This window comes from Narcine bancroftii, chromosome 2, assembly GCF_036971445.1.
Source record: "Narcine bancroftii isolate sNarBan1 chromosome 2, sNarBan1.hap1, whole genome shotgun sequence".
NCBI lineage: Eukaryota > Metazoa > Chordata > Chondrichthyes > Torpediniformes > Narcinidae > Narcine > Narcine bancroftii.
Genome location: NC_091470.1, coordinates 242,739,277 through 242,767,096, shown reverse-complemented (window position 1 = coordinate 242,767,096; position 27,820 = coordinate 242,739,277). Strand labels below are relative to the sequence as shown.

Sequence of the window (27,820 nt, the reverse complement as noted above, 5' to 3'; positions counted from 1 at the left end):
CTATCAAATGCTTTTTCTGGATCTAAAGATATCACCATCGGGTGGTCTGAAGATTGTTAAAATCTACTAATCAAGCGAATCACGTGCAAAATATTATCTGAAGCATACCTATTCTTTATAAAACCTCTTTGATCCATATGAATCAACTTAGGTAAAAATTTAGCCAATCTATTCGCTAATATTTTAGCTATTATTTTATAATCTGCATTTAACAATGAAATTGGTCTATATGAAGATACTTTCAGAGGATCTCTATCTTTCTTTCAAATTACTGTAATTAAAGCACTAGAACAAGACTCAGGTAATTCATAATGTTCTCCAACTTAACGTAATACATCTCCAAACACTGTAGAGAAATCATCATAAAAGATTTTATAAAATTCAACCGAAAATCCATCATCACCAGGCGATTTACCGTTCGGCATTTCCATCATAGCCATTTTAATTTCCAAATCAGTAAATGGTTCCTCTAACTCCTGTATATCTGCATCCTCTAATATCGGTAAATTCAACTGTGATAGAAAAAGATCAATCGATCCAATTTCTTGTTTTTCTTCAGATATATATAACTTTTTATAAAATGAACAAAATTCATCATTAATCTCATGAGGTTTATGTAATAAGAGAATTCCGTCTAACAGCATTAATAGTCCTCAAAACTTGTTCTTTTTTTAATTGCCATGCCAATACCTTGTGTGCTTTCTCTCCCCATTCATAATACCATTGCTTAGTCCTTTTAATTACACATTCAAATTGATAAGATTGCAAAGTATTATATTCCAATTTCAACCTAGATGATTCTATTTTCTGATCTTCAGTAGCATCTTTCTGAAATTCCTTTTCTAACTCAGCAATCTGTTTCTCCAAGTCAAGATTCTGATTTAATCGATTCTTTTTCATTTTAGATGTATAACTAATTATTTGTCCTCTCAAATAATTTGTTTTTTCAAAAAAAATCAATAAATTCCGTATTTTTAACAACATAGTATTAAACCTCCAACGATAGGCCACTTGAATTTTCTCAGAAGTTGCATATGTAAAATATAACAAAGAATGATCTGAAATCGCCCTACTTTTATATTCCGCTTGTTGTATCTTCCCTTATAAATGTGCCGATACTAAAAAAAAATTCAATCCTTGAAAATGATTCATGTCTAAATGAATAAAAGGAGAAATCTTTCTCTGTCGGATTCTTTGGCTTGGCTTCGCGGACGAAGATTTATGGAGGGGGTAAAAAGTCCACGTCAGCTGCAGGCTCGTTTGTGGCTGACAAGTCCGATGCGGGACAGGCAGACACGATTGCAGCGGTTGCAAGGGAAAATTGGTTTGTTGGGGTTGGGTGTTGGGTTTTTCCTCCTTTGCCTTTTGTCAGTGAGGTGGGCTCTGCGGTCTTCTTCAAAGGAGGTTGCTGCCCGCCAAACTGTGAGGCGCCAAGATGCACGGTTTGAGGCGTTATCAGCCCACTGGCGGTGGTCAATGTGGCAGGCACCAAGAGATTTCTTTAGGCAGTCCTTGTACCTTTTCTTTGGTGCACCTCTGTCACGGTGGCCAGTGGAGAGCTCGCCATATAATACGATCTTGGGAAGGCGATGGTCCTCCATTCTGGAGACGTGACCCATCCAGCGCAGCTGGATCTTCAGCAGCGTGGACTCGATGCTGTCGACCTCTGCCATCTCGAGTACTTCGACGTTTGGGGTGTAAGCGCTCCAATGGATGTTGAGGATGGAGCGGAGACAACGCTGGTGGAAGCGTTCTAGGAGCCGTAGGTGGTGCCGGTAGAGGACCCATGATTCGGAGCCGAACAGGAGTGTGGGTATGACAACGGCTCTGTATGCGCTTATCTTTGTGAGGTTTTTCAGTTGGTTGTTTTTCCAGATTCTTTTGTGTAGTCTTCCAAAGGCGCTATTTGCCTTGGCGAGTCTGTTGTCTATCTCATTGTCGATCCTTGCATCTGATGAAATGGTGCAGCCGAGATAGGTAAACTGGTTGACCGTTTTGAGTTTTGTGTGCCCGATGGAGATGTGGGGGGGCTGGTAGTCATGGTGGGGAGCTGGCTGATGGAGGACCTCAGTTTTCTTCAGGCTGACTTCCAGGCCAAACATTTTGGCAGTTTCCGCAAAGCAGGACGTCAAGCGCTGAAGAGCTGGCTCTGAATGGGCAACTAAAGCGGCATCATCTGCAAAGAGTAGTTCACGGACAAGTTTCTCTTGTGTCTTGGTGTGAGCTTGCAGGCGCCTCAGATTGAAGAGACTGCCATCCGTGCGGTACCGGATGTAAACAGCGTCTAAATTAAGATCTTTCATTAACGCTTGAACCTGAACTGCCATCTTAGATTTCTTAACTTTCTTCGGAGATTTATCCAATAAAGGTTCCAAAACACAATTAAAATCACCACCAACTAAAATATTATCATTAGCCTGACCCAAATATAAAAATGCACCTGAAATAAATATTTCATCATCTACATTTGGGGCATAAATATTAAGTAAAGTCCAAAATTCACTAAAAATCTTACAATTCAATTTAAGAATACATCCTGCCTTTTCCTCCATTGATTGTAATTCAAAAGATAAATTTTTATGTATCAAAATTGCTACGCCTTTAGCCCTAGAATTAAATGAAGAATATACATGCCCAACCCAGTCCCTCTTTAATTTCATAGTTTCCTTCAGATTCAAATGTGTTTCTTGTAAAAAAGCAACATCAATTTTCATTTTCTTAATATACACCAGGACTCGCTTACGCTTGATCGGACTGTTTAAACCCCGAACATTAAAAGTAGCAAACCTCAACTTTGACATATCTACTATTGTTATTAAATACCAATAATATGAAAACTTAAATCAACGTATATCGGCCCTCCAATAGGAGAAAAAAAATCACAAATTAAAAGCTAACTAAAATTAAAATTTAAAAAAAACTCCCCCCCCCCCCCCCCCAAAAAAAAACTACCAAAAGGTAGTAATCCCTAAACAAAAATTGGGTGTGGGTCACCCACCAGTGGCTGATTACTAGTAAAGAACTTAGAGCAAATCTCTCCCTCCCAGCCAAACAATGAATAACATCAAAATATCATAATAACAAAAAATAGTAGAATATGAATAAGAAAATTCTTCTATTCATCCAAGAGATTCCAGTCTTGGAGATCCCATTTCAGAAAAAGTTGGACTCTTTCCATTCCCGTTTTTCCCATTTCTGCCATTTCTTCCGTTTCCAAAACAAGCAGATTTTTCTTTAGGTGACAATGGTGGACTACGTCTTTGTCCTCTTATGTCTGGCAATGCTTCACGATCATTCTCAAAAAACCGAAATTGATGATCTTCATAAAACACCTTCAACACTGCCAGGTAGTGAAAAGTAGACTTATAACCTTTATGTCACAAAGCTTCTTTAACTGGGTTAAATTGATGTCGGTGTTGAATGACCTCTTGACTCAAGTCAGGATAAAAAAAACCTCTACTATTCTGAATCAATAACGGAGTTTGTCGTTGTCTCGCATTTTGCACTGCTAGTCAAAGAATTGCTTCTCTGTCCAGATAATACAAACGTCGAATTATTATCATTCTCAGTGGTTGACCAGGTAAAGGTGTTCTTCTTAAAGCTCTATGAGCTCTTTCCAATACCAAGCCTCCAGAAAAAAATTCTTGCCCTAATACTTGTGGGATCCAGTCTTTAAAAAAAACGAAGAGGATCTTGTTCTTCCATACCTTCTGGCAAACCAACGATTTTCACATTATTCCTTCTACTTTGATTCTCCAAGTAGTCTATTTTCCTCTCTAACTCCTTCTCACGTTCTTCCAATTCTATAACTGATTTTTCAACCTTCAACACTTTTTCTGTGTTAGAAACCACTTGCTGTTTACATTCCAAAAAAGCAGACTGAAATTTTTAAAAATCTTCACAAGATGTTTCCATACGTGCCTTAACTGTATTCAGTTCGGAACTTGTACTAGCATTCATTTAAACCATCTCATTCATTAAAGGTTGAATGACAACATTTAACTGCATACACTGTAACTCAGAAAAGCTCAGCCCTGCTTTCTCTGACATAGTGGCAGAACCAGGTAACTGCAGCTCCTGCTGCAACTCAACGAAAGGCATTTTAGAGGTTTTACTGCGGGTCTGGACTCCCAGCGATGGCACCCCGACTTCCTCAAGGGGTTGCCGCTGGTTTCCCCCCGCAGCTCGTTGTTTTTGCGCAAAATCATGGAGGAAATCAATATCTTCAGGTTGAAATGCTTCCTGATGCATTTCACACAATGGAGTCGTCTTCCTGCGTGCTCCCTCTGTTAAAATCAAAAGGCTTCCAGAATCAGGATCCACTTCTTGGGAATGCGCACCTTCCTCCAGAGAATGGGTAATTCCAGCGCCATCCTTCACTTGGTGAGTAGTAGACATTTTTTTTCAGCTCCCACAGGCAGTCTTTGTGGTTTAGACACTGAAGAAGTTAAACCTGAAGCTTTATCAAGTCGTTTAGGCCCCAAATCAACACTTCGAAAATGTAACTTCTTCTGCATTTGAGGTTTAATCTTTTTATCATTAATGGCCATAGTAGTTCGTCAATACTTTAAACTAAAATTTAAAAAGTTTAAACTTGAAAACAAAGGGTTAAAAAACAGGTACTTAAAAGTCTGGCCATTAAACGTCTAGACTCTACGCCATCTTGCCACGCCCCCCCCCCCCCCCCCCCCCGCCCCCGGTGCTGGAAATTTGAAATTAAAAGCAACGTGTTGGATACACTCAGCAAGTTAGACAACAGTTAATCTTTTAGGGTGAAGGATTCTTTCTCAAAATTTGTAGAGGTTTGATTATTTTTCACATGAGCAGAGGTTCCTCTCATGTGTATCCACCTATGACCTGTTGCCCCTTGTGTATAAGTTTGATGAAGAATTGAGGGTAATGAGGAGAACATGCAATGAGATAGTGTAGGGAATAGTGTAATTGAGTGCCTGATGGTGCAGACTTGGTGGTGAAAGGATCCATTGCAAAGCAGTTATGTCCATGAGTTCTAATTGAAGTGGCAGTTATTTAAATTTAACTGCTTGTGACAAGATAAACTTAATGGATATAGTTCAACAAGAGAGGAAAAATACAAGAGGAGGATTCGCTACCTATGGTTAATAAAAAAGTTAACAGTACTGAACTGAAAGAAAATAATGTGTATGGTGATGAATGGCAGGTTGGAAAATTGGCCAAAGTATTTTTTTTTAAAAACATAATTAAAAAATCAATGGAAAAATCTGAGTACAAGCTAAATCTAACTAGGAATGTAAAATCAAACAATAAGAGTGTTTGTAGATATTCAGTAAAAAAAAATGAAATAAAAAATAATAATAAAGTAAGGTTCCAGTTTGTAGGAAATGATTCCTGGAAAATGAATTAATGGAAAAAGAAAGATGGCAGATGAATTACACAGGTACAAAATGTGCAAGTAATATCAGTTAATCAGGAAATGGGAGGGAAGATCATGAAGAAAATTAGTCAGCAGGGAAATAATACTGAGCACAGAATCAGGATTTATTGTCATAAACAAGTTACGAAATTTGGTGTTTTGTGGTAGCATAATGCAAACATATAACCATTTTATGACATCACTATAAAAATAAAATAACAATTATAGTGCACAAAAAGTAAGGTAGTGTCTTTGGTTTATTGATTATTCAGGAATCTGATGGCAATGGGAAAAAAGCTGTCCTTGTGCTGCTGAGTGCTTGTCTTTAGGCACCTTTTCCCTGATGGTGGCAGAGTGGAGAGGGCATGACCAATGTGGTGGGGGTCTTTGAAGATAGTCTGCTTTTTTTTTAAAGACACTGCCTCTTGCAGGTTTCCTCGGTGGAGAGAAGTCTGGTGCCTGTGATTAACAACCCTCTGGAGTTTATTCTTATCGTGAGAGTTTGCACAACCAGTCAGCTCTCCTGTATATGTTTTCAAGAGTTTTCAGTGATGTACTGAATCTCCTCCAACACCTCACAAAGTATAGCCACTGGCGAGCCTTCTTTGTGATTGCATCAACATGGAGGCTCCAGGACAGATCCTTGGAGATGTTGACACTTGGGAATTTGAAGTTCTTGACCATCTTCACTACTGAGGCCTCATTGAGGACTGGGTTGTGTTCCCTGATTTCGTTCTGAAGTCCTCAATCATCTCCCTGGTTTTGTTGGCGTTGAGCGCAAAGTTGTTGTCAATACACTATTCAATGAAATGATCTATCTCCCTCCTGTATAGTTCCTCATTGCCGTTTGTGATTCTGCCAACAACTGTGATGTCATTGGCAAACTTGTAGATGGCATTGGAATTGTTCCTGGCCACACAGTCGTGGGTGTATAATGAGTAGAGCAGTGAACTAAGCACACATCTGAGCCTGTGTTGATGATCAGTGAAGAGGAGATGTTGTTTTCAATTTGTACTAACTGGTCTTCCAATAAGAAAGTCGAGGATCCAGTTCCAGAGGCTGAGAGTTTGTAGCTTCTTGACCAGCACTGAGGGAATAATTATATTGAAGGCTGAGCTGTAGTCTATGAAGAGCAGGTGTATGTATGAATTGCTGTTTTCGAGGTGATCCAGAGCTGAGTGGAGAGCCAGCGATATTGTATCTACCATGGAGAGATTTTGATAATAGAGTTAAACAAGAACATCTGCAGATGCTGTGATTGTAGTTTAACACTAAAATTCTGGGGAAACTCAGCAAGTCATGCCACATTCTTTATGTATTGAAGATATATTGCCAAAGTTTCAATCCTGAGACCTTCAAGGTATGAACAAAAAGCAGACAGGCTCCTGAATAAAATGGTGGGGAGAGGGGCAGGTGCAGCACAGGGTCACAGGCAGAGGTTATAGATGGATATGAGTGAGAGGGCCTGAGGAAAAAAGCTGAGGTGGTGAGGGTGGGGTAGCTCTCTGAATGGAGAGGGGAAAGGAGTGGAGAGCTTTAGGAAGTGAGATAGAGGGATGGGGAAGAGAGAGAGATGGGAGTGGCCTAATGGAAACCAGAGAAGTCTATGTTAATGGCATCTGGTTGGAGAGTGTCCAGATGGAATATTAGGAGTTGCTCCTCCAATTTACGGGTGGCCTTGGTTTGGCAATGTAGTCAGACATGGGAAGAAGCTGTTTCTCATACTGGTCGTTCTGGCTCTGATACTTCTGTATCTCTTTACTGAGGTACTTAATGATTTTACGAGCCCTCTTCAGACAACGATCACAGTAGATCATGTCGATGGAGGCGAGGGCGACTCCAATGATCCTCTCTGCTGCTCTTGTGGTCTTGGGGATTCACCTTTGACTTAATGCTCTACAGCAGGGGTGTCAAACTCAAATTCACGGAGGGCCAAAATTAAAAACTTGGACTAAGTCGAGGGCCGAACTAAATATTTATTGAAAATTTTCAACAACATCTGCATGTTTTCTCTTCTTTCAACATATGTAATGTTAAACTTTTTCTTATTAAAATAAATGTTTAATAATAGTTTTGGATAAACTCTTTCATTGTCATTGTCATTGGCCCATTTCCTTTAGCGTTTTGAAACCGTGCACATGATGAGTCAATGAGGGATGATTAAAGCAGTGGTCTTCAAACTTTTTCTTTCCACCCACAGACCACCTTAAGCAATCCCTTACTAATCACAGAGCACCAATGGCACAGGGACGCGAGTGGAAAGAAAAAGGTTGAGAACTGTTGTATTGTGGTAACTCCACATCTGATTAGGTTAATTGTTAGACAAGTGGTCAGAGAAGGACCCCCCCCCCACCCCAAGAAAGGCTTAAATCACAGGAACAAAATAAGCTTCCGTCTCACTGCTCCCAATCTTACACACAGTCCTGATGTGAAATGTGGGGTCGCAGCTCCACGTTCACCCGAGTTCAGGTGCTGTCTGTGTGGAGTTTGTACGCTCTCCCCTTGTCTTGGACCAACAGGTTGGTCGCCTGACGAAGGCACCCGAACCCCCCGTTGAAACGCAGGCGTCCGGGGCGGTGGAGGAATTGGCTGAGAAGAGCACGTTGCTCCCACCCCCCTCCCATGGTTGGAGAGGGATTAAACAGCGATCTCACGGCGCCGGGCTCGTCTCCAACAAAAGGAGCGGGAGGCAGGGTCCGCTGCGCACGGAGCGAGGGGGAAGGCATCGCCAACGAGACGTTCGTTCCGGCGACGCTGCTGAAGCGCAGACCCAGCGAGGATGGTCCCCAACTCCAGCCGCGTCTGTGTGTCTGGGAGCCGGGCGGGCTGAGTGCGGCGCTCCAATCCCCGGGATTCGGGACTCTGAGATCCCTCCACACCTTCAGTGCGCATGCGCTATACTGGCGCGGCGGCCAGCGGGCCAACTCTAATATATATTTAATATAATCTTGCGGGCCAAATATAATTATATCGCGGGCCAGAGTTTGACATGTGTGCTCTACAGCAACAGTACCACAGTGTGATGCATCCACTCGGGGCGCTCTAGTATAGACAGAGCTTCTGTAGAAAGTCGACAAGTTGTAGCTGGTAGCCTTGCCTGCCTCAGTCATCTCAGGAAATGCAGTTGCGCCCTCCTGAGGAGATATTGTATGTTCAGGATAGGTCACTACTGAAATGGACTCCAAGGTTCCTGATGCTATAGAGTTATTGATGTTTAGTGGAGGGTGGTTGTTCCTAGTCTTTCTGAGGTCAACAATCCTCTCCTTTGTCTCATCCACCTTCAGACTCGGGTTGTTATTCTCGCACCGTAACATGAGATTTTCAACCTCCTTTGTCTCATCCACCTTCAGACTCGGGTTGTTATTCTCGCACCGTAACATGAGATTTTCAACCTCTTCCCTATAGTGCAACTCATTGTTGTTGCTTATGAGGCCAACTACTGTCGTTTCATCTGCAAACGATGACTCTTTTGGAGCTGGATCTGGCATTGCAGTTGCATGAACAGGAGCGGGCTGAGCACAGAACCCAGAGGTGTGCCAGTTCTCAGCGTTCTGCTACCAACCCAGACAGACTGTGGTCTTTCTGTCAAATCCAGAATCCAGTTACAGAGAGGGGTGTTGAGTCCTGGTGAGGACAGCTTCTCCACCAACTTCTGAGGAATGATCATATTAAACACCAAGCTGAAGTCAATGAACAGCAGCCTGGTATATGAGGCATCATTCTATCGGTGGGTGAGGATGGAGTGAAGCGACAAGGCTATTGCATCATCATTGAAACTGTTCTGTCTGTAGGCGAATTGAAATAGGTCCAGTGTCTCTGAGAAGTGGACTTTGATTCATTCCATCACCAGATGCTCGAGGCATTTCATAATGGTGGACATCAGTGCCACAGGGCATTAGTCATTGAGGCCTTTTACTGTCACCCTCTTTGGTACTGGGATAATGGTGGCTGTCTTGAAATCTATGAGGATGATGGACTTCAAAGGACAATGAAAGATTACTGAAATATGAGATGAAAGTAGATATTGTAGAAGCTTTCCAAAATGATTACTTGCAGAAGACAGATTTGTAGAATTATGAGGACAAGCTTGACTTTCGTGCTATGTGGTCAGGCATATTTGGATGAATGGCTTCCTTCCCTATAAAGTCCAATGTTTCTACACTCACCAAAATGACTGACAATGCACATAATTGCATTAAATTTAATGAATATTCCTGAATACTTACTACATTTATGTTTGGAATAATCTGCAAAAACTCTGTTTCAGCCACTGTTCTTTTTGATGCATGTTAATGGCAGAAATCTGGCTGTGTATGGCATAAGATTAAGATTAGAAGCTGCATCAATTAAAAAATACAAGTCCTGTTCTTTCCACTCTTATTTAAAAACACAATGCTGGAGAAATTCAGCAGGTCAACGGTATTCTTTATGTAGCAAAGATATAGATGCATAACCAATGTTCCAGGCTTGAGCCCTGCAAGATATGAGCAAAATGTAGGCAGGCGCCCAGACAAAATGGTGGGCGGGAGGGACAGAGGCCAGAGCACAGTCAAATAGACAGGAGGTAAGAGGTGGATAAATGAGGGAGCACACACCAGCAAATGGGGGAGTGGGGGTGGCTCTGTGAATGCAGAGAGAAGGTTGTGGAGAGCTGGAGGAAAGAAGACAGGGATGGGGTAGAGAGGGAGAATGGGAAGTAGGCTACACGAAACCAGAGAAGTCTACATTAATGCCATCTGGTTGGAGAATGCCCATATGGAAAATTAGGTGTTCCTCCTGCAATTTACAGGTGATCTTAGTTTGACAGTGCGAGGCCATGGACAGCCGACATGTCAGTGCAGGAGTGAGGCAAAGAATTGAAATGGTTGGCCACTGCAAGATGTTTGCTGGTGTGCCCTCCCTCCCTTATACCTCCTGCATGTGGGACTATGCTCCTGTCCCTCCCCTTCCACTATTTTGTCTGCCTACATTTTTCACAGACTGTGATGAAGGGCCCAAGTCTGAAATGTTGGTTATGTGTTTTTATCTTAGTGATATAAAGTACATTGTGACTTGATGAGTTTCTACTGAGTATTGTGTTTTTTTACTTTCATCACAATATCTGCAGACTTGTGCTTTATTCTTTCTACTCAATGCTAGGTTAATGGCTTTATTTTTCTGGGAATTTGAAATGTGCCTCCACTTGTGACACCTGTGCAGATGTGTTATTGTTTCTGAACTTAAGTTTGTGTTACAGTATTTATCTTTACATTTTTTATATCATAGTTTCAGTCATTTATCATTGGTTTTTTTTAATATAGATCCCTGGCTTGAGTCGAACTGCAGCTCGCAGGTTCCATTTTGCCATCTATGGAAAGCATAACAAGAATGCAGCAAAAGTTTCAAATGCAGTAAGTAAATTTCCACTAAGATTCTTGCCATTAGATTTAATCTGATCTATGAATTGTTGCATTAATTGTGGAAGTATGTCTAATTCTATGATATCACATATTAATAAAATTCAATGGTGCAAAAAAACTACACAATGTCCACATGTAAACAAATAAAGAAATGTAACCAAACTGTGCCATACAGAGAGGGAAAAAAAATCAAAATGCAGAAGAAAGAATCCTTAACTGAGTACCTGATTAAGTTTGTTGTCTGATGGTGGATGGTTAACAACTGATCGTGAACCTGCTTGTGCGAGTTTTATGGCACCTATACCTCTTCCTTAATGGTAGCAGCTGGGTGGGTGGATCTCCGATGGCAGCGTTCCCTGTTGGTGTTCTAAATGGTGTGGAAAGTTTTTCTTGTGATGTCCTGGGCTGTGTCCACTACATTTTGCAGGGTTTTATGCTCAGGGATATTGGTGCTCCATACCAAACCTTGATGCAACCATTCAGCACACCTTCCACCACACATCTGTTGAAATTTGTCATAGCTTTGTCATATCAAACCTCTGCAAACTCCTGAGGAAGTAGAGACAGTGACGTGCTTTCTTCACTATGCCATTAGTATGTTGGGTTCAGGAAGATCCTCCAAGATGGTGACTCCCCAAGAACATAAATTTGCTCACCCTTCAACCTCTGATTTCCCCCAGTGATTACTGGATCATACTCCTCTGGTTTTTTTCTTCCTGAAGTCAACAATCAACTCCTTGAGTGTGAGGCTGGTGGTGCACCATTCAGCCAAGTTTTCAATCTTCTTCCTGTATGCTGACTCATTGCCAATTTTTTATACAATCCAATACCATGGTAAAGTCAGTAAATTTATAGATGGCGTTGTTGTACCGAGCCACACAGTCATAGGTGTAGAGCGAATAGAGCAAGGGGCTAAGAATACAGGGCTAGAATAAGAAATACGCTTTGCTTTCCTAAAAAATGTTATTGAACCACAAGATTTTAAGTCAACTTTCATTGTCAGTCTTCTTTAAATTTGAATTTTAAGTTCAAGTTTATTGTCATCTGATTGTAACTCCAGACCACTGTGCACATACATAGATGCACAGTATACCCTACACACATATGACGTGTATATATACATAGCGATCCAAATTAAACATTTACAGGCTTCCAAGTTGTTAAACGCTCTCTCCACCTATGGGAAGAAACTGTTTCCCTGCCTGGTAGACCTGGTTTTTATGCTTCTGAACCTCTTGCTTGAAGGTAGTATCTCAAAGATACTGCAGGCTTATGGTAATGGTCATCAATATTTAAACATATAGTTTCTGGTTTGCATTCTGGATAGTAATGTTCATTAATATAATTCTCATTGCATTGAAAATGATGCAAAGCCTTCCAGATATGTGCTATGAAAAATAAATGAATACTAATGCAATATTTGTGCAATATTGACAGTATTTCTTTAATCCTGAAATCTACATCCATGCTTTTGCCTATGTTGTTTTTCATGCAGATTTCCACTCAGTATCCTGTGGTTGATCATGAGTTTGATGCAGTAGTTGTTGGAGCAGGTGGTGCTGGTTTGCGAGCTGCTTTTGGTTTATCTGAAGCTGGCTTCAACACTGCCTGTGTTACGAAACTGTTTCCTACCAGGTCCCACACAGTTGCTGCACAGGTGAAGTAGTCTAATGTCTTTTCTACGTTTTCCTCACTTGTTTAATTCACAGTATTCCTTGTTACCCTCCTTCTTTACAATTTTAGTCTTCCTTGGAATTAAGTCTATTTACCACATTTTTTTTAACCACATATGATCTTTGATCCATTTCATCTTGCTCTAATCTTTGCTTTGCTGAAACAACTATCTCGAAATTTTCTTTCTTGAGTTTCTTTGCTTTCCATTTACTCTTTTCAAAGTCTCCTAGAAGTTTCTCATTCTTAATCCCACCAAGATCATTGAATGTCTATGAATCATGTCTATTCTCCTTTTTGCCAGACCATGAAGTAATGTCCTTAGCTGGGAGTTGAGCAGCCATCATAAACCTCATGATTCCTGTGACAGTTGCAGAGTTAAATGCTACACTGTCCCTTATCACCAGTAAATTTTGATTACTATAGTCACCACTTAAATAGTCTCTTGTATGGTGCTACAGTTATACTGCCTATCCTCACTGCAGTTTATCTTCTGCTTTATTTTAATTAATTCTTATTCTCAGTTTTTAAAATTTTGCTTATTTAAGGTTAGTGAATAATTGGATATAAGGCATTGCTACTAATAGTATATTTCATTGATATGTTTGTTCTTAAAATTTATTTTGATTTTACTCTCAGCTCTTCAAAGTTTGATAACTCCAAAAAGCACTGCTGGATGCCTCTGTTTTAACCTTCTTTTTAGTGTTAACTTCTAACATCATCCTTGTAGTAATTCTAGATATACAATGCCTGGATCAGTATCAAGAAACAATCTGATTTTAAGAAATGTAAAATTGTTCTGAATTGAATTCTTTATGAATAATTCATATTTCTTGAATCGTGAAAAGATGTTAATATTTTGTGTAGCTTCAATGCTATTGCATGCTTTCATCTGCTAATAATGTAGTTGCTGACTGGGAGGTCAGTCTCCACTTGGTAGAGATTCAAATGAGAAGGCATTAGTGGGACAAAATAGAAGAGATTTATCAAGCTCTTCATTGGGATGAATATGATTCTTGTGCTAGTATTTAACATGGGAAGAGCTTGATTTCCTCAGCAACTGACATGTACCCAATAAAATGAAGTGCTCCAGATCAATTGGGATGTGGGTTAAGGAATGGCAAATGGGATTTCTTTTTCAATCTTTTTATTGGTTTTAATATATGCAAAATACATTGGTACATATAGTAATAATAATGAAATAAGTTAATATCAAGTAACAATAAACAAAGTGCATATTATTAAGTGTAAAAAATTTTTTTTAAACCGTAGAATCAGGATTTATTGTCATGAACAAGTCATGAAATTTTGCAGCAGCGTCATGTGTAAATATACATATTATAACCATCTTACGACATTACTATATTAAAAAAAAATAATAATAGTGGACAAAAAGCAAGGCAGTGTCTTTGGTTCATTGATTATTCAGGAGACAGATGGCAGCGGGGAAGAAGTTGTTCTTGTGCCGCTGAGTGCTCATCTTTAGGCTCCTGTACCTTTACCCTGATGGTAGCAATGTGAAGAGAGCATGGCCTGGGTGGTGGGGTCTTTGAGGATCAAATCTGCTTTTCTAAGACACTGCTTCTTGTAGATGTCCTCAATGGAGTGAAGTCTGGTGCCTGTGATGTCACAGGCAGAGTTAACAACCCTCTGGAGTTTATTCTTGTCCTGAGAGCTGGTGCCTTCATACCAGGCATTGATGCAACCAGCCAGAATGCTCTCCTTGGTACACCTGTAGAAGTTTACAAGAGTCTTTGATGATGCACCAAACCGCCTCAGACACCTCACAAAGTATAGCCGCTGGCGAGCTTTCTTTGTGATTGCATCAAAGTGGAGGCTCCAGGACAGATCCTCAAAAGATGTTGACACCCAGGAATTTGAAGTTCTTCACCCTCTCCACTACTGAGCCCTCATTGAGGACTGGGTTGTGTTACTCTGACTTCCTCCTGAAGTCCACAATCATCTCCTTGGTTTTGCTGACATTAAGCACCAGGTTGTTGCCGTTACACCATTCAACGAGCTGATCTATCTCCCTCCTGCGCGCTTCCTCACTGCCGTTTGTGATTCTGCCAACAACTGTTGTCATCGGCAAACTTGTAGGTGGCATTTCAAACCCCACCCTATGAGAGTTGCTGGCCAAGTTAAGGAGTGCACTACTAATAATAACTATAGGGTCATTTTTAAAAAAAATGAATAATCTACAAATTTTAAAAGTAATTGAGAGAAGGTCCCCAAAGAGGAAGTAAGTTGAGATGCATTGCAGTAGTAGTTCACCTATTTTTCTCTAGAAAAAGGCATGCCATTACATCTGACAACCACTGAGTATGAGTGGAAAGGACAGCATCTTTCCATCTCAGCAAAATGACCCTTCTAACAATGAGAGAAGCAAATGTTATTACATGGGATTGTGAAAAAGTCAGTATTAAATCCATTGGCCCACTCACTCCAAATATAGCAATGAAAGGGCTAGGATTCAAATTAATATTAAGGACTAACAATAAAGTATGAAATACCCCTTGCCAAAAATTAAAGAGGGAGGCGCATAACCAAAACATATGATACAATGTGCCTTCCTCATTTATGCATTTTTTCACATTTAGAGGTAATATTAGGATAAAATTTAGCTAACTGAACCTTAGAAAAGTGTGCTCAATGCTCTACCTTAAATTGAATTAATCAGTGCCTGGTACAAAGAGAAGATGAGGGAACACATTTCAAAACAGAATCCCATGTAGTTTCGGCAAATGGTTGTTGAAAGTCTTGTTTCCATAATTTCTTAATACCACCTAGGGAACTATCCCTAGATCTTGAGGGTAGTTCAGAAAGGGATTTAACTTGGACAAGTATGAAGTGTTGTATTTTGTAATTTGGTAAATCAAGATCGGGTAGGACTTGCACAGTAAATGGAAAGGCCCTTGAGAGTGTTGTGGATCAGGGAGACTTAGAGTTACAGATACATAGAACTGGAAGGCAGCAGCACAGATTGAGAGGTTGGTGAAGATATTTGTCATGCTTGCCTCCATCAGTCAGGATGTTGATTACAAGAGGTATGATGTCCTGTTACAGCTGTGCAAGACATTGGTGAGCCCATATTGGAGTATTGTGGTAGTTCTGGTCACCCAACGATATGAAGGATGCCATTAAGCTGGAAAAGGTACAGAAAACATTCAGAATTAGGATTCATTGTCCTGAGCATGTCACAAAATTTGTTGTTTTGCAGCAGTATTACAGGTGCAAATGTTGCTGAAAAACTACATTTGCTAAAAAAATAAATTATTTCAAAAAGAAAAGTGAGGCAATGTCTGTTGTTCATTGCCCATTCAGAAAGCTGTTTTGTACTACTTGATATTCGTCTTCAGGCTTCTGTTCCTCCTTCCTGATGATGGCCTGGGTGGTGAGGGTCCTTGATGATAGAGAGTGCATTCTTGAGATACCACCTCTTGCAGATGTCCTTGAAGGAGTGAAGACTAATGCCCATGATGGTGCTGGCTGAGGGATCCCAAACAGACTGTTCAAGTGAAGCAATGCTTCACTTGTGTATCCGCGGGTGTGATCTAAGGCAACCGGTGCTTCCTTTGCGTCTTTCTCTACATCAAAGAGACTGGGCGCAGACTGGGAGATTGCTTCACTGAGCAACTTCACTCCATCCACACCAATATTAGAGACTTCCCAGTAGTCAACCATTTCAGTTCTGTGTCACACTCCTATACTCATGTCTGCACATGGCCTTGTGTACTATCCCACAAAGACCACCTGTAAATTGGAGGAAAAACACCTGATTTTTCTATCTGGGCACTCTAGCCAGATGGCATTAACATAGACTTTTCCGGTTTCTGCTAACCTGCTCTTCTTTCACCCCCTTTCCCTCCCTCCTTCCATCTCATGTCTCCTGTTCCCTTTCCATTCACCTAGCCATTCCTCCTCGCCTTGCTTGCTGCTGTCCCCTCCCTCCCTTCACCTATTACCACGTGCCTTTGTCACCACATCTCTTTTCTTCCCCCCCCCCCCCCCCCACACACACTTCTATTCAGATGCCTGCTGACATTTTTCCATACCTTGATAAAGAGCTCCAGCCTGAAACGTCAGTTATGTATTTTTACCTTTGCTAAAGAAAGGGTGCTGTTTGACCTGCTGAGTTTCTCCAGCATTACGGATTGGCACATATGAATTGGGGTAAGAGGCCTGTTCTGCCTTTATAATAAGAATTGAAGGAAACATGATTCTTTTTGCAGGGTGGAATAAATGCAGCTCTGAGTAACATGGAGAGTGATAACTGGAGGTGGCACTTTTATGACACTGTGAAAGGATCTGATTGGTTAGGAGATCAGGATGCAATTCACTACATGACTGAACAGGCACCAGCTGCTGTGATTGAGGTAAGCAGGGAAGAACAGATTTTTATATTTGTAGTATGCTTCTATATTCTCTGATATGGGAAATGTATATAAAGCCAATGCATTTAATGATGTAGCAGCTTAGAGTGCTGCCACTGGTACCCCTAAGTTGTGCTCTACACTGATGAAATGCACATATTCTCCTCAGGATATGGAATGCTGTATCCCACTATTATTTGGTTGTCAAATTTGATTTGAAAGGATATGAGCTATAGGATTTTACATGGCAGTGGAATGATATATATGAATCTCAACACAGCTGTCATTTTTTTAATCTCAATTTTCTCCATTTCCAACCTGCCAATATAAATGCTTATGCCCACATTTATCATAAGGGAAACCACACTGGGAGTAGAGAGCATTCAAGGGATTGTTGAAGTGTTTAAATTGATTAACTAAATAGATTGACTTGGAGATTTTGCATTTGAAAATTAGGGCCCATGGATTCTAAATCCTTTCTTTGGAGATAGAAATATATCAAAAAAACTCCAGTCTACTCTGCCATTTAATAAGATCATGGCTAACCCATATTTGGCTTTCACTCCACCTTCCTGCTTGATTCCTTAATCCTGATTCCACTAGAAACTTGAAACTATTGATCTCTGTGTACCTAATGATTCAGCATCAAAGGTCTGAAGATTCACAACCACGTAAGAGAAGTTCCTCCTAAGCTTGTTCTTAGATCTGCTTACCCTGAGATTCTGTCCCCTGGTTCCAGAGGGAAATCATTTTTGTTACCTCTACCGTATATACTCGTGTTTATAGTCAAAATTTTGTACCAACATCTTGGATCAAATTTTTGAGGGGGGTACAATTTTACACTGGTCATACTTTTGACCATGGTAGGAACCTGCGTTGTTCGGGACATTGGGAGCTCGGATGGGCAGGCGGGAGAGAGTCTATGGCCGGGGAATCAGGAGCTTGGATGGGCAGGTGGCCGGCGTGAAGGTCTGTAGTCAAGGCATTGGGAGCTCGGATGGTGGGCAGCTGGGAGGTGAGGATACGTGGTCAGGGCTTCTGAAGTTTGTATGGCCAGGTGACTAGGGTGAGGATCAACAGCCGGAGTGTTGGGAGCTCAGATGGGAGGGTGGCTGGGACAAGGATTCACAGTTGGGGTGGTTGGGGCATTGGGAGCTCAGATGGGCAGACGCCTGGGCAAGGATCCCCAATAAGAGTGTCATGAGCTGAGATGGGGGGCAGCCAGGGTGATGATCTGTGACTAGGGTGTCGGGAGCTCGGATTGGTGGGTGACTGAGGTGATGGTTCATGGTCGGAGCATTGGGAGCTCAAGTGGGTGGGCAGTTGGGGTCAAAATAGGGTGGTCAACTTTTACATGGGTTGTATGGACAATGTTTGATTTTTTTTTCTGTTGGTCAAAAAGTAGGGGGGGGTCGACTATTACACAAGTACAGGTATATACATTTGTTTTTCAACTCATGTCGATAGAATCAGATTTTATTTTGCTAAACCCTAGCGTATATGGTTCCAGTTTGCTCAACTTTCTTTGTAAGGTAAATCATTACCCTAGTAATTGATGTAGTGAGTTTTCTATGCAATAAGGCATTTATATCCTTATTTAATCCAAATCTGTCCTCTCATATTGTTTCACCCAACTCTGCACAGTTGTAGCAAACCTTTTTTTTTGATCTTGCAATAAAGACATACATTCCATTTGTCTTCCTGATTTTTTTTCTTTGTTCATGAACAAGGCACTCAGAACCCAAGTCATCTCTGGACGCTAGCACTTCAGATTTCAGATTCAGATTTATTGTCAGAGTACATATATGGCATCACATAAAACCCTGAGATTCTTTTACCTGCGGGAGCAGCAGAAATACCACTTGTTGGTAGTGGGATTTTTTTAAAAAGCACACCATGTATACATGTAAACAAATAAAGAAATGTAACCAAACTGTGCAATACAGAGAGGATAAACAAATCAATAAAGTGCAAAAGTAAATTCTTAAATGAGTTCCTAATTGAGTTTATTGTTGAGGAGTCTGATGGTGGAGGGTAGCAGCTGTTCCTGAACTTGGTGGTGCGAGTCTTGTGGCACCTATACCTCTTTCCTGATGGTGGCAGCGAGAACAGAGTAGGTGTTGGATGGTGTGGATCCTTAATGATTGCAGCTGTTCTCTGACGGCAGCGTTCCGTGTAGATATTCTTGATAGTGGCGAGGGTTTTACCTGTGATGTCTTGGGCTGTGTCCACTACCATTAGTAAGCCTTTATACTCAGGTATTGGTGTCCCCATACCAGACCATGATGCAGCCATTCAGCATACTTTCCACCACACATCTGTAGAAATTTGCCGGGTTTCCGATGCCATACTAAACCTCCACAATCTTCTGAGGAAGTAGATGTGCTGACATGCTTTCTTCACGATGCCATTAGTGTGTTGGGTCCATGAAAGATCTTCTGAGATGGTGAATCCCGAGAACTTAAATTTGCTCACCCTCTCCGCCTTTGATCCCCCAATGATCGCTGGACACCTCTGGATTTTGCCTTCCTGAAGTCAACAATCAACTCCTTGGTTTTGGTGACATTGAGTGCAAGGTTGTTGTTGTTTTAAAATTTCTCTCCATTTACACAATATTCTATTATTCTGTCTTTCTGACCAAAGTGTACAACAATTTTCCCCCCCATTTGCCAAATATTTTCTTTAAACTTTACAAGTCAATATCCCTTTACAAAAGATGTCTCCTCATAACTTTCTTTCCCATCTGACTTTGTATGTAAAACCACTATTGATACAAGACCTCTGATCCCTTTGTCGAAGTGATTCACATACACAATACTGTAATTAGTTAAAATACCATAGCATCCCATTAGTTAAGGATTGCCAACCTATAAATGATCCCTTTCTTTGTTTTTTGTAGGTTAACCAATCCTTGATCTGTGTTATGTTGCCATTAATGCCACAACCCTTTTATTAAATGTGTTACAACCATTGGCTCCTCATTATCCACCCAATTTATTATATTCACAAAGAACTCCATTTCTTTTATATAAAAATTTTGACAGTGCCTACTTATTGGTTTCATTTCTGCTCTTTTGTCACCACATTAATAATGGATTTCAGTATTTTCCCAACAATTTTTGTCATTTTTGGCTTTCACCCTCCTCTTTAAAGTTTTGAATAGTAATGATATTTTTGTAATTTTCCAATGCCTTGGACCTTTTGCTGAAGCAAATAAATTTTGGCACACCACTACCTCTGTAGGAGCTTCTGTTAGAACTCTTAAACCATTGGATTTCAGGGACTTTTTAATATCATTAACTTGATAAAGATTTTAATTTGGGTTTCCCTTTGTCTTGGCACCAGCTTGAAAACTATGGAATGCCTTTTAGTCGAACGAAGGAAGGCAAAATTTACCAGCGTGCATTTGGTGGACAGAGCCTGCAGTATGGAAAAGGGGGACAGGCTCATCGCTGTTGTTGTGTTGCAGACCGGACAGGACACTCTTTGCTGCATACATTATATGGCAGGGTAAGGCCACATGAGAACAAAATGTGAGCATTCAAGATGCCAGTCACTGTTTATTGAGGGTAGCTTAAATTTAAGATATTGTCAATCATTGACATATTGAGATGAAATTTTGTTTGTTACATGGAACTGTATTCATGCCTCATTCAAAGCCACATATTTATGCAATGATGTTATTGTAACTTCAAGTCTCAAGGCACTTTTCACAGGAATTGTACTCATTAGGAAGGACTAAAAACTTGCTAAATATCTTGATTTTTAAGAAACCTCTTTAAAAGAAGAAACCTAGAAAAACATGATGATGTAGGAAAGGAATTCCAGAGCACTGAGCTTTTACAGCTGAAGGCGTACTTGCCCATGGTGGATTAATTAAAGAAAGGTATTCATAGAATAGCAGCATTGAGATCCTGGGAGGGTTTGGGCCAAAGGAGATTAAAATCTGGAGTAGGTGAACCCATGGAAATGCAGAAAACCAAGTGAGAATTTTAAAATTGGTAAGTTGTGAAGTCAGAGAACACAGTGATAATAATTTTTTGGGGCATTGCTGCAGAGCTTTGTGTTTAAATCCAATGAATGCTAACTGTACACTATATCTACTTATAGTATGTGAAATTAAGAATGCCATCATTTGATTTTAAAGGAAGCTGTTTTGAAATTCTGTATCTAATAAAAGAAAAGTGAACCAAATTAAAGGATGCAGCCGTGAAATCATTTTGCTATGTTTGAGACATATAGGCTCTGTTAGTCTGGCAAATTGGTCCATTTTTCTGGGAAAGATTGCTGTTCTTGGATGATAATACATCATCAACCATTTACCTTGCACAGTGAATGCACTTGTATAATGTTTTTGCCAACAGATAATTGGATTTTTTTTTGTCATTTACCTCCATAGTCATTGCACTATGACACTAGTTATTTTGTTGAATATTTTGCCTTGGATCTTTTGATGGAGAATGGAGAGTGCCGAGGCGTTATTGCATTGTGTTTGGAAGATGGATCTATTCACCGATTTAGAGCTAATAACACAGTGCTTGCTACAGGGTAAGAACTTTTTTCTTTTCTTTATATGTAATTTTTAAAATATAAATATCTTTAATTACAGTATTTTGGAAGAAAAATATACCGTATATTTTGACGTATGTCAACTTTCAGATAAGTTGGGTCCCCAATTTCAGCCTCATTTTCATGGTTTTATCATGTATCGACTGTATAAATCAACCACCCTCCCCCCCCCCAAACAATTTTCTGCAAGGAATGTGCTGGAGGCAGGTGTCCAGGCCTCCCAACAACAACCCATACTTTGTTACAACACCCCAATCACCAAGTAACAAATCTGTAAATTAAGCAAGCAAGTAAAAAAAAAAGGTTAAAAATAAAACCTTTGCTTCTGGCCGAGGATCTGCCAAACAGTGCTGGGTCCAAATCTTCAGCATCAGCTGCAGCCGGAGCTGGTGATGGCGACTCCATTCTCAACAATGGGTGCAGTGCTGTCTGCATCAAAGTTGCATCACTGCCCAAGTGTGCTTCGTGCAGGAACCACGGCTATGTGCCTGCCACCCAGGCAGGAGTGGGGATTTGGGCTCTACAATTGTAAAATATCTGTATGGGTTATGGCAGTCCCTGGTGGTAGGGACGTGGTGACACCGGCGGTGGGGAGGTGCTTTTGGACATCTTAGTCAAATGTGTTTTTTAGTTGAATTTAAGGACTCATTTTTTAATATATGGCATATAAGTCGACCCCTGATTTCTGGGTACTTCTTGAGTGTTTCAAGACTTGTACTCTGAAATATATGGTAATTAATTAGATTAAATGAATTCATTAATGACAGTTTCCCTACTTTTCTTTATTCACGGTACCACAACAGATTATGATGTTAATTTTTGCAGCTCTTTGGTTTGGCCATTAGACTCTCATTCATTCCATGACTGTGTATCACTTGTTATTTGACCAAGAGGCATTTTGTTATTTGGTGAAGAGGAGATGTTATATAAAAACATTTACTTTTCAAGGATTTTTTTTTCACAACTAACTATTGTAAACAAGCTGACGTTAATTTAGACTGATTTCAAGTCTTGGAGGATTTCTTAGAGCAAAGTCTGTATCATTTCCTTGCATTTTGCAAGAGTAATATTTTGGTTGGGTGTAACCAATTAGAGAGAATTCAGTAAGTCAGACATGCACAAAATAATCAGGGCAAGTTATTAATACTGGGAAATCATCTTGTAATAAAGCAACAGAGGATCATATACCATCTCTGTTAACAAACCTTTTGTGAATGGCCTGAGATGAGCAGATGTTTCCTTTAAGAAAAAAATCCAAACCATATTGAATCCAGAAATTATCATCAAATTGTGACTGTTTTTTGAACTTACTGTCATGTTTATTGAGATAGTGAATTTTTTTTTTATCTGTGATCCAGGCAGTTAAACTGGTACTTAATAAACAAGTAGTCCAATGAGAAAACAAAAATGCAGGATATAGTGTTACATAAAGTCAAAGAGTACAAGGTATACTGTAACAAAAATAAAATGCCTGATATTTAAATTATCTTTGTCAAAATTAGACATCACTGTGCCAGGTCAATTCTGCCCTATAAGACCATGTCGCCCATTTTACACCCCATTACATTTTTTTTTAAGGGTGAGAGGAAACTGGAGCCCCCAAAGAAAACCTACACAGAGAACTTAGAAACTCCTTACGGACAGCACAGGATTTGAACCTAGGTCCGGTCCCGATCGCTGACGCTGTAAAGGCGTTGTGCTAACTGCTACACCAAATGTGCCGCCCTTGGAGAAAAGTACAGTTAAAACAATGCAAGGGCATCATCTTTTACCAATGGGAGGTCCACTTAAGTGTCTGATTACAGTAGGAGACAAACTGTCCTTTAGTCGAGAGGTTTGTGTTTTCAAGCTCGTGCATCTTCTGCCCGACAGAAGAGAGTATGACTAGGGTGGGATGGATTCTTCAATGTATTGGCAGCTAAACTCAGTCAGTAGAAGATATAGATGGAGTAGATAGAAGGGAAGATTGTTTATGGGAAGGTCAAAGATGAATTCTCAACTTTCTGCAATTTCTTGTGGTCCTGGGCAGAGCAGTTCCTGTACCCAGTGTATCTAGATGTGATTTTTTCCTTTGGTACATTTTTGAAAAATTGTTAAGACCATGGGAGATACAAAACTTCCTTATTCTTCTAAGAAAGTCAAGTCATTAATGCACTTTCTTGGTTGTAGCAATGACATGGTTGGACCATATCAATTTGTTGGTGATGTATACTTCTATGAACTTAAAGCTCTTCGCCATCTTCACCTCAGCATCATTGATATATACGGAGATGTGTGCTTAATGTGTAATTCCTCTCTCTTTCATTTTTAAATCTGGAGTGACAAACCTTTTGTTGTGGCTTTAGACCATGCATCCTGATAAGCATTTGGTATTTGAAATTAATTTCTGTTGTATTTGAGTAGTGACTGCATGCAGAAATAGCTCTCATAAAATGGACAGTCCATTCAGGATGGCCTATAGTTTTCCAATGCTCTGTGCATCAAGGTCTCTTCTAGGGCATTGAACAGTACAAGCACAGGAACAGGCCCTTTGGTCCTGATGTTAAGAAAGTCTAGAACAAGGGATCACAGTCTAAAGATAAGGGGTAAGCCATTTAAGACTGTGATAAGGAGAACCCTTTTCACATAGAGTGTTGTTGAGGCTAGGTCTTTTTTTGTGCGTCTTTGCAGTAAAGTAGAAGTTGTAATCTGCAGAACTAAGGTGCTTCCTCCCTCAACCGTGCACTTGTTTGCCTCTCTCAACCACGTGTACTCAATCTTGCTCACCTTCTTCACACATGCTTTTGCACATAGTCAGCCCCTCAAATAATGCTGAGACCTTTTTGAGTGCTAGACTCCATTAAATTTACAGTTGGACAAATAAGTGAAATACTATGAGGTGCGACTTAAGTTGGCTTGTATGTTCTCTCCCATTTATTGGTCAAAAAAAAATTAAAGCCAATTAACAAAGCTGGCAGTGGGAGAAGAGGGAAGGAAAGATCTAATGATGCCCTACCCCAAACTGATATCTCTTCTATATTTCATACATTCTACTGAAAAGTTGTAGGGTGAGATTGTTGTATAAAGGCTTTCATGCATTTAGTTTACTATTAATAATTTAATAGAGCAAAATCTATAGATTTTCATTTGAATCAAGATACAATGAGTATTTGTAGATATGACTAATTACCTCTTGCATGGAAGTTATGCATTTGAAAAAATATTTTACCTTGCAGTGGATATGGAAGGACTTACTTTAGCTGTACTTCAGCACATACAAGCACTGGAGATGGATGTGCCATGGTCACACGGGCTGGATTATCAAACCAGGACTTGGAGTTTGTCCAGTTTCATCCCACAGGTACATGGATTACTCTTACATGTGCTGAGTGTGTTAGAATATATTTAAAAAGCTCAACAATTTCTTCACAGCAGTGGAAAAGATGTAACTAGAATTATTTTCTCAACCCAGTGATAAAGAACTCTTATCAGCAGGGCAGATGCTTACAAACCACGTTCTATTTTTGGAGTGTTATATTTACTACAATAATATGTAATTTAGAAGAAAAAAGACCTCACCACTTTCTGAATGCCTTAAAGGTGGACCTTTTTAAACTGTAACAACTATTTGCATATGCAAGGCACTTTTGACATACTAAAATGACTTAAGCATAATCCAGAAACAAAACAAAGGACATGCAAGCAAAAACCTAGTCAAGAAGTGTTTTTTAAACATTATGACCGAAATGGAGATCTAAAAAGGCTCAGGAAAGAAAGTCCTGATTTAGTACTTGGATAACAAAAGGCATGGTTTATCAGATATCTATTACTCCATAGCACATTTGGAGCATAGCAAGTATGACTGCTTTGTTCAAAAAGGCAAGAAGACTGAAGATGGACAACATTATGCCACTTGGTTTAGATGTTACAATGAATAATAATGGATACTACCAGGGGCAAGCCACAGCTCTGGCATGGAGTTTAGTCCTGTGGCTAAGAAGGGAGAAGTGATAGGGGATTCCATAGTTAGGGGAATAGATAAGAGGTTCTGTGGAAGGGATCAAGAATCCTGGATGGTATGTTGCCTCCCTGGTGCCAGGGTCCAAAATACCTCAGATTAAGTTCCCAGCATTTTCAGGAGGAAGGGTGAGCAGCCAGATATTGTGGTCCATGTAGGGACCAATGATTTGGGTAGGAGGGTGAAGAGGTCCTGCAAGGAGAATTCAGGGAGTTAGGCATTAGGTTGAAGGACAGCACCTCCAGGGTTGTGATCTCAGGATTGCTACCCTGCCACGTACTTGTGAGGTTAGAAATAGGACATGGTACAGTAGGGAGGGCTTCAGGTTTCTGGATCATTGGGCTCTCTTCCAGTGAAGGTGGGCCCTGTTCCAATGAGATGGTTTGCATCTGAACTGGAGGGGGACTAATATCCTTGTAGGAACCTTTGCTAGAGCTGTTCCAGCGGTTTGTAAACTAGATTTGCAGGGGGATGAAATCCAGAGTGCCAGAGCAGATAGAGGAGGGAAAAGATGATATGAAAATTAGAAGTCAATGGGTTATACATAGCAGTAATGTTCTCAGGTGCATCTATTTCAATGAAAGGAATATTGTAGGAAAGGCAGATAAGCCTAGACTGTGGATTGGCACTTGGTTGCAGAAGGGGCAGGATTGGCAGAGTAATGTTCCGGGCTTCCATTGCTTCAAACGTGATAGAACGGGGGGATGAAAGGGGAGGAGTGACATTACTCATCAGGGGAATATTACAGTTGTGCTCAGGCAGGACAGACCAGAGGGTTTCTCTGCTGATGCCTTATGGGTGGAGTTGAGGAATGGGAAAAGAATGATCATCCTCCTGGGGTTGTATTATAGACCACCCAATAGTTAATGGGAATTGGAGGAGCAAATCTGTAGAGAGAGCAGGCAGCTGCAGGAAACATAAGGTTGTGATGAGAGGAGATTTTAACTTTCCCAGTATTGGCTGGGACTCCCACACTGTAAAAGGGCTGGATGGCTTGGAGTTTGTCAAATGTGTTCAGGCAAGTTTTCTAAATCAATATATAGAGATACCAACTGGAACATTTTGGGTCCAGTTATCATAATGCCATTAATTTCGAGTAATTATGGAGAAGGATAGGTCTGAGCCTCAGGTTGAGATTCTAAATTGGAGAAAGAACAACTTTGAAGAAATGCGAAAGGATCTAGAAAGTGTGGATTAGGATATTCTTTTCTGGCAGGTTGTGGGAGGTAAGTGGAAGACCTTCAAAGGTGAAATTTTGAGAGTATAGGGTTTGTATGCTCCTGTCAAGATTAAAAGCAAAGTTAACAGGCATAGGGAACCTTGGTTTTCGAAAGATATTGTGGATCTAGTTCGGAAGAAGAGAGAGGTGTATATCAGTATAGTCAACACAGCAAATGAGGTTCCTGGAGAATAAAAATGCAAGAAAAACCTCAAGAAAGAAATCAGGAGGCTAAAAGAAGACATGAGGTTGCTTTGGCAGATAATGTGAAGAAAAATCCAAAGTGTTTCTACAGGTACATTAAGAGCAAAAGGATAGTAAGGGACAAAATTGGTCCCTTCGAAGATCACAGTAGTTAGCTATGTATGGAGCCAAAAGAGATGGGGGAGATCTTAAATAGGTTTTTTCATCAGTGTTCACTCAGGAAACTGGCACAGAGTCGAGGAAAGCAAGTTTCAGAGAAAGGTTAAACAGTTTAGGATTTTATTCCTTAAAGAGTAGAAGAATGAGAGGAGATTTGATGAAGTTATTTTAAATTGAGTGGGATAGACTGAATAAATATAAGTAGGTTTTTTCCACTGAGGGAAGGTGAGATACAAACTGGAGGACATGAGTTAAGGATGAAAGGGGAAAAGTTTAGGAGGAACTTATTCACATGTAGTGTGGAATAAGCTGCCAGCTGAAGTGGTGAATGTGGGCTCAATTTTAACATTTAAGAAGAATTTGGACAGGTTAATGGATGAGAGGGCTATGGACTGGGTGCAGGTCAGTGGGACTAGCCAGAAAAATAGATTGGCACAACCTAGAAGGCCTGTTTCTGTGCTGTAATGTTCTATGGTTCTAATCAGAGGAAATAGCTAATCATTTAGTCAAAGCATGGGTCTGCACAGAAGATCCATAGTCAGCTGTGTGACACCAGCAACACAAAGCGAATTTGGCAAGGGATCAAGAGCATAACAGACCACAAGATAACCTTGCAAGTCAAAGACAATGACGCCTCCCTTCTGGACAGAGTGAACACCTACGCACAGCTTGACGAGGAGAGCATGCTAATGGCAAAGAAAGCTCTTTCTCCTCCTAATGCCCCTGGATTGCCATGGCAAAGATGTGAAGAACCCCTTACAAGGTGAACCCATGCAAGGCAGCAGGATCAGAACATACCTGGTCGGTTACTGAGGGACTGTGTAGACCAACTGATGG

General features: G+C 40.4%; 1 protein-coding gene across 1 annotated transcript in view; it reads left to right on the top strand.

The window, feature by feature from the left end:
- Positions 1 to 27,820, top strand: part of sdha (succinate dehydrogenase complex, subunit A, flavoprotein (Fp)) — a 55,677-nt gene that overhangs the window by 3,371 nt on the left and 24,486 nt on the right. Inside the window, exons 2-7 of the mRNA XM_069920637.1 lie at positions 10,693 to 10,782; positions 12,287 to 12,448; positions 16,695 to 16,838; positions 20,181 to 20,345; positions 21,235 to 21,383; positions 24,620 to 24,744. Coding sequence (XP_069776738.1) covers positions 10,693 to 10,782; positions 12,287 to 12,448; positions 16,695 to 16,838; positions 20,181 to 20,345; positions 21,235 to 21,383; positions 24,620 to 24,744 — 835 coding nt within the window. The remainder of the gene's footprint in view (positions 1 to 10,692; positions 10,783 to 12,286; positions 12,449 to 16,694; positions 16,839 to 20,180; positions 20,346 to 21,234; positions 21,384 to 24,619; positions 24,745 to 27,820) is intronic.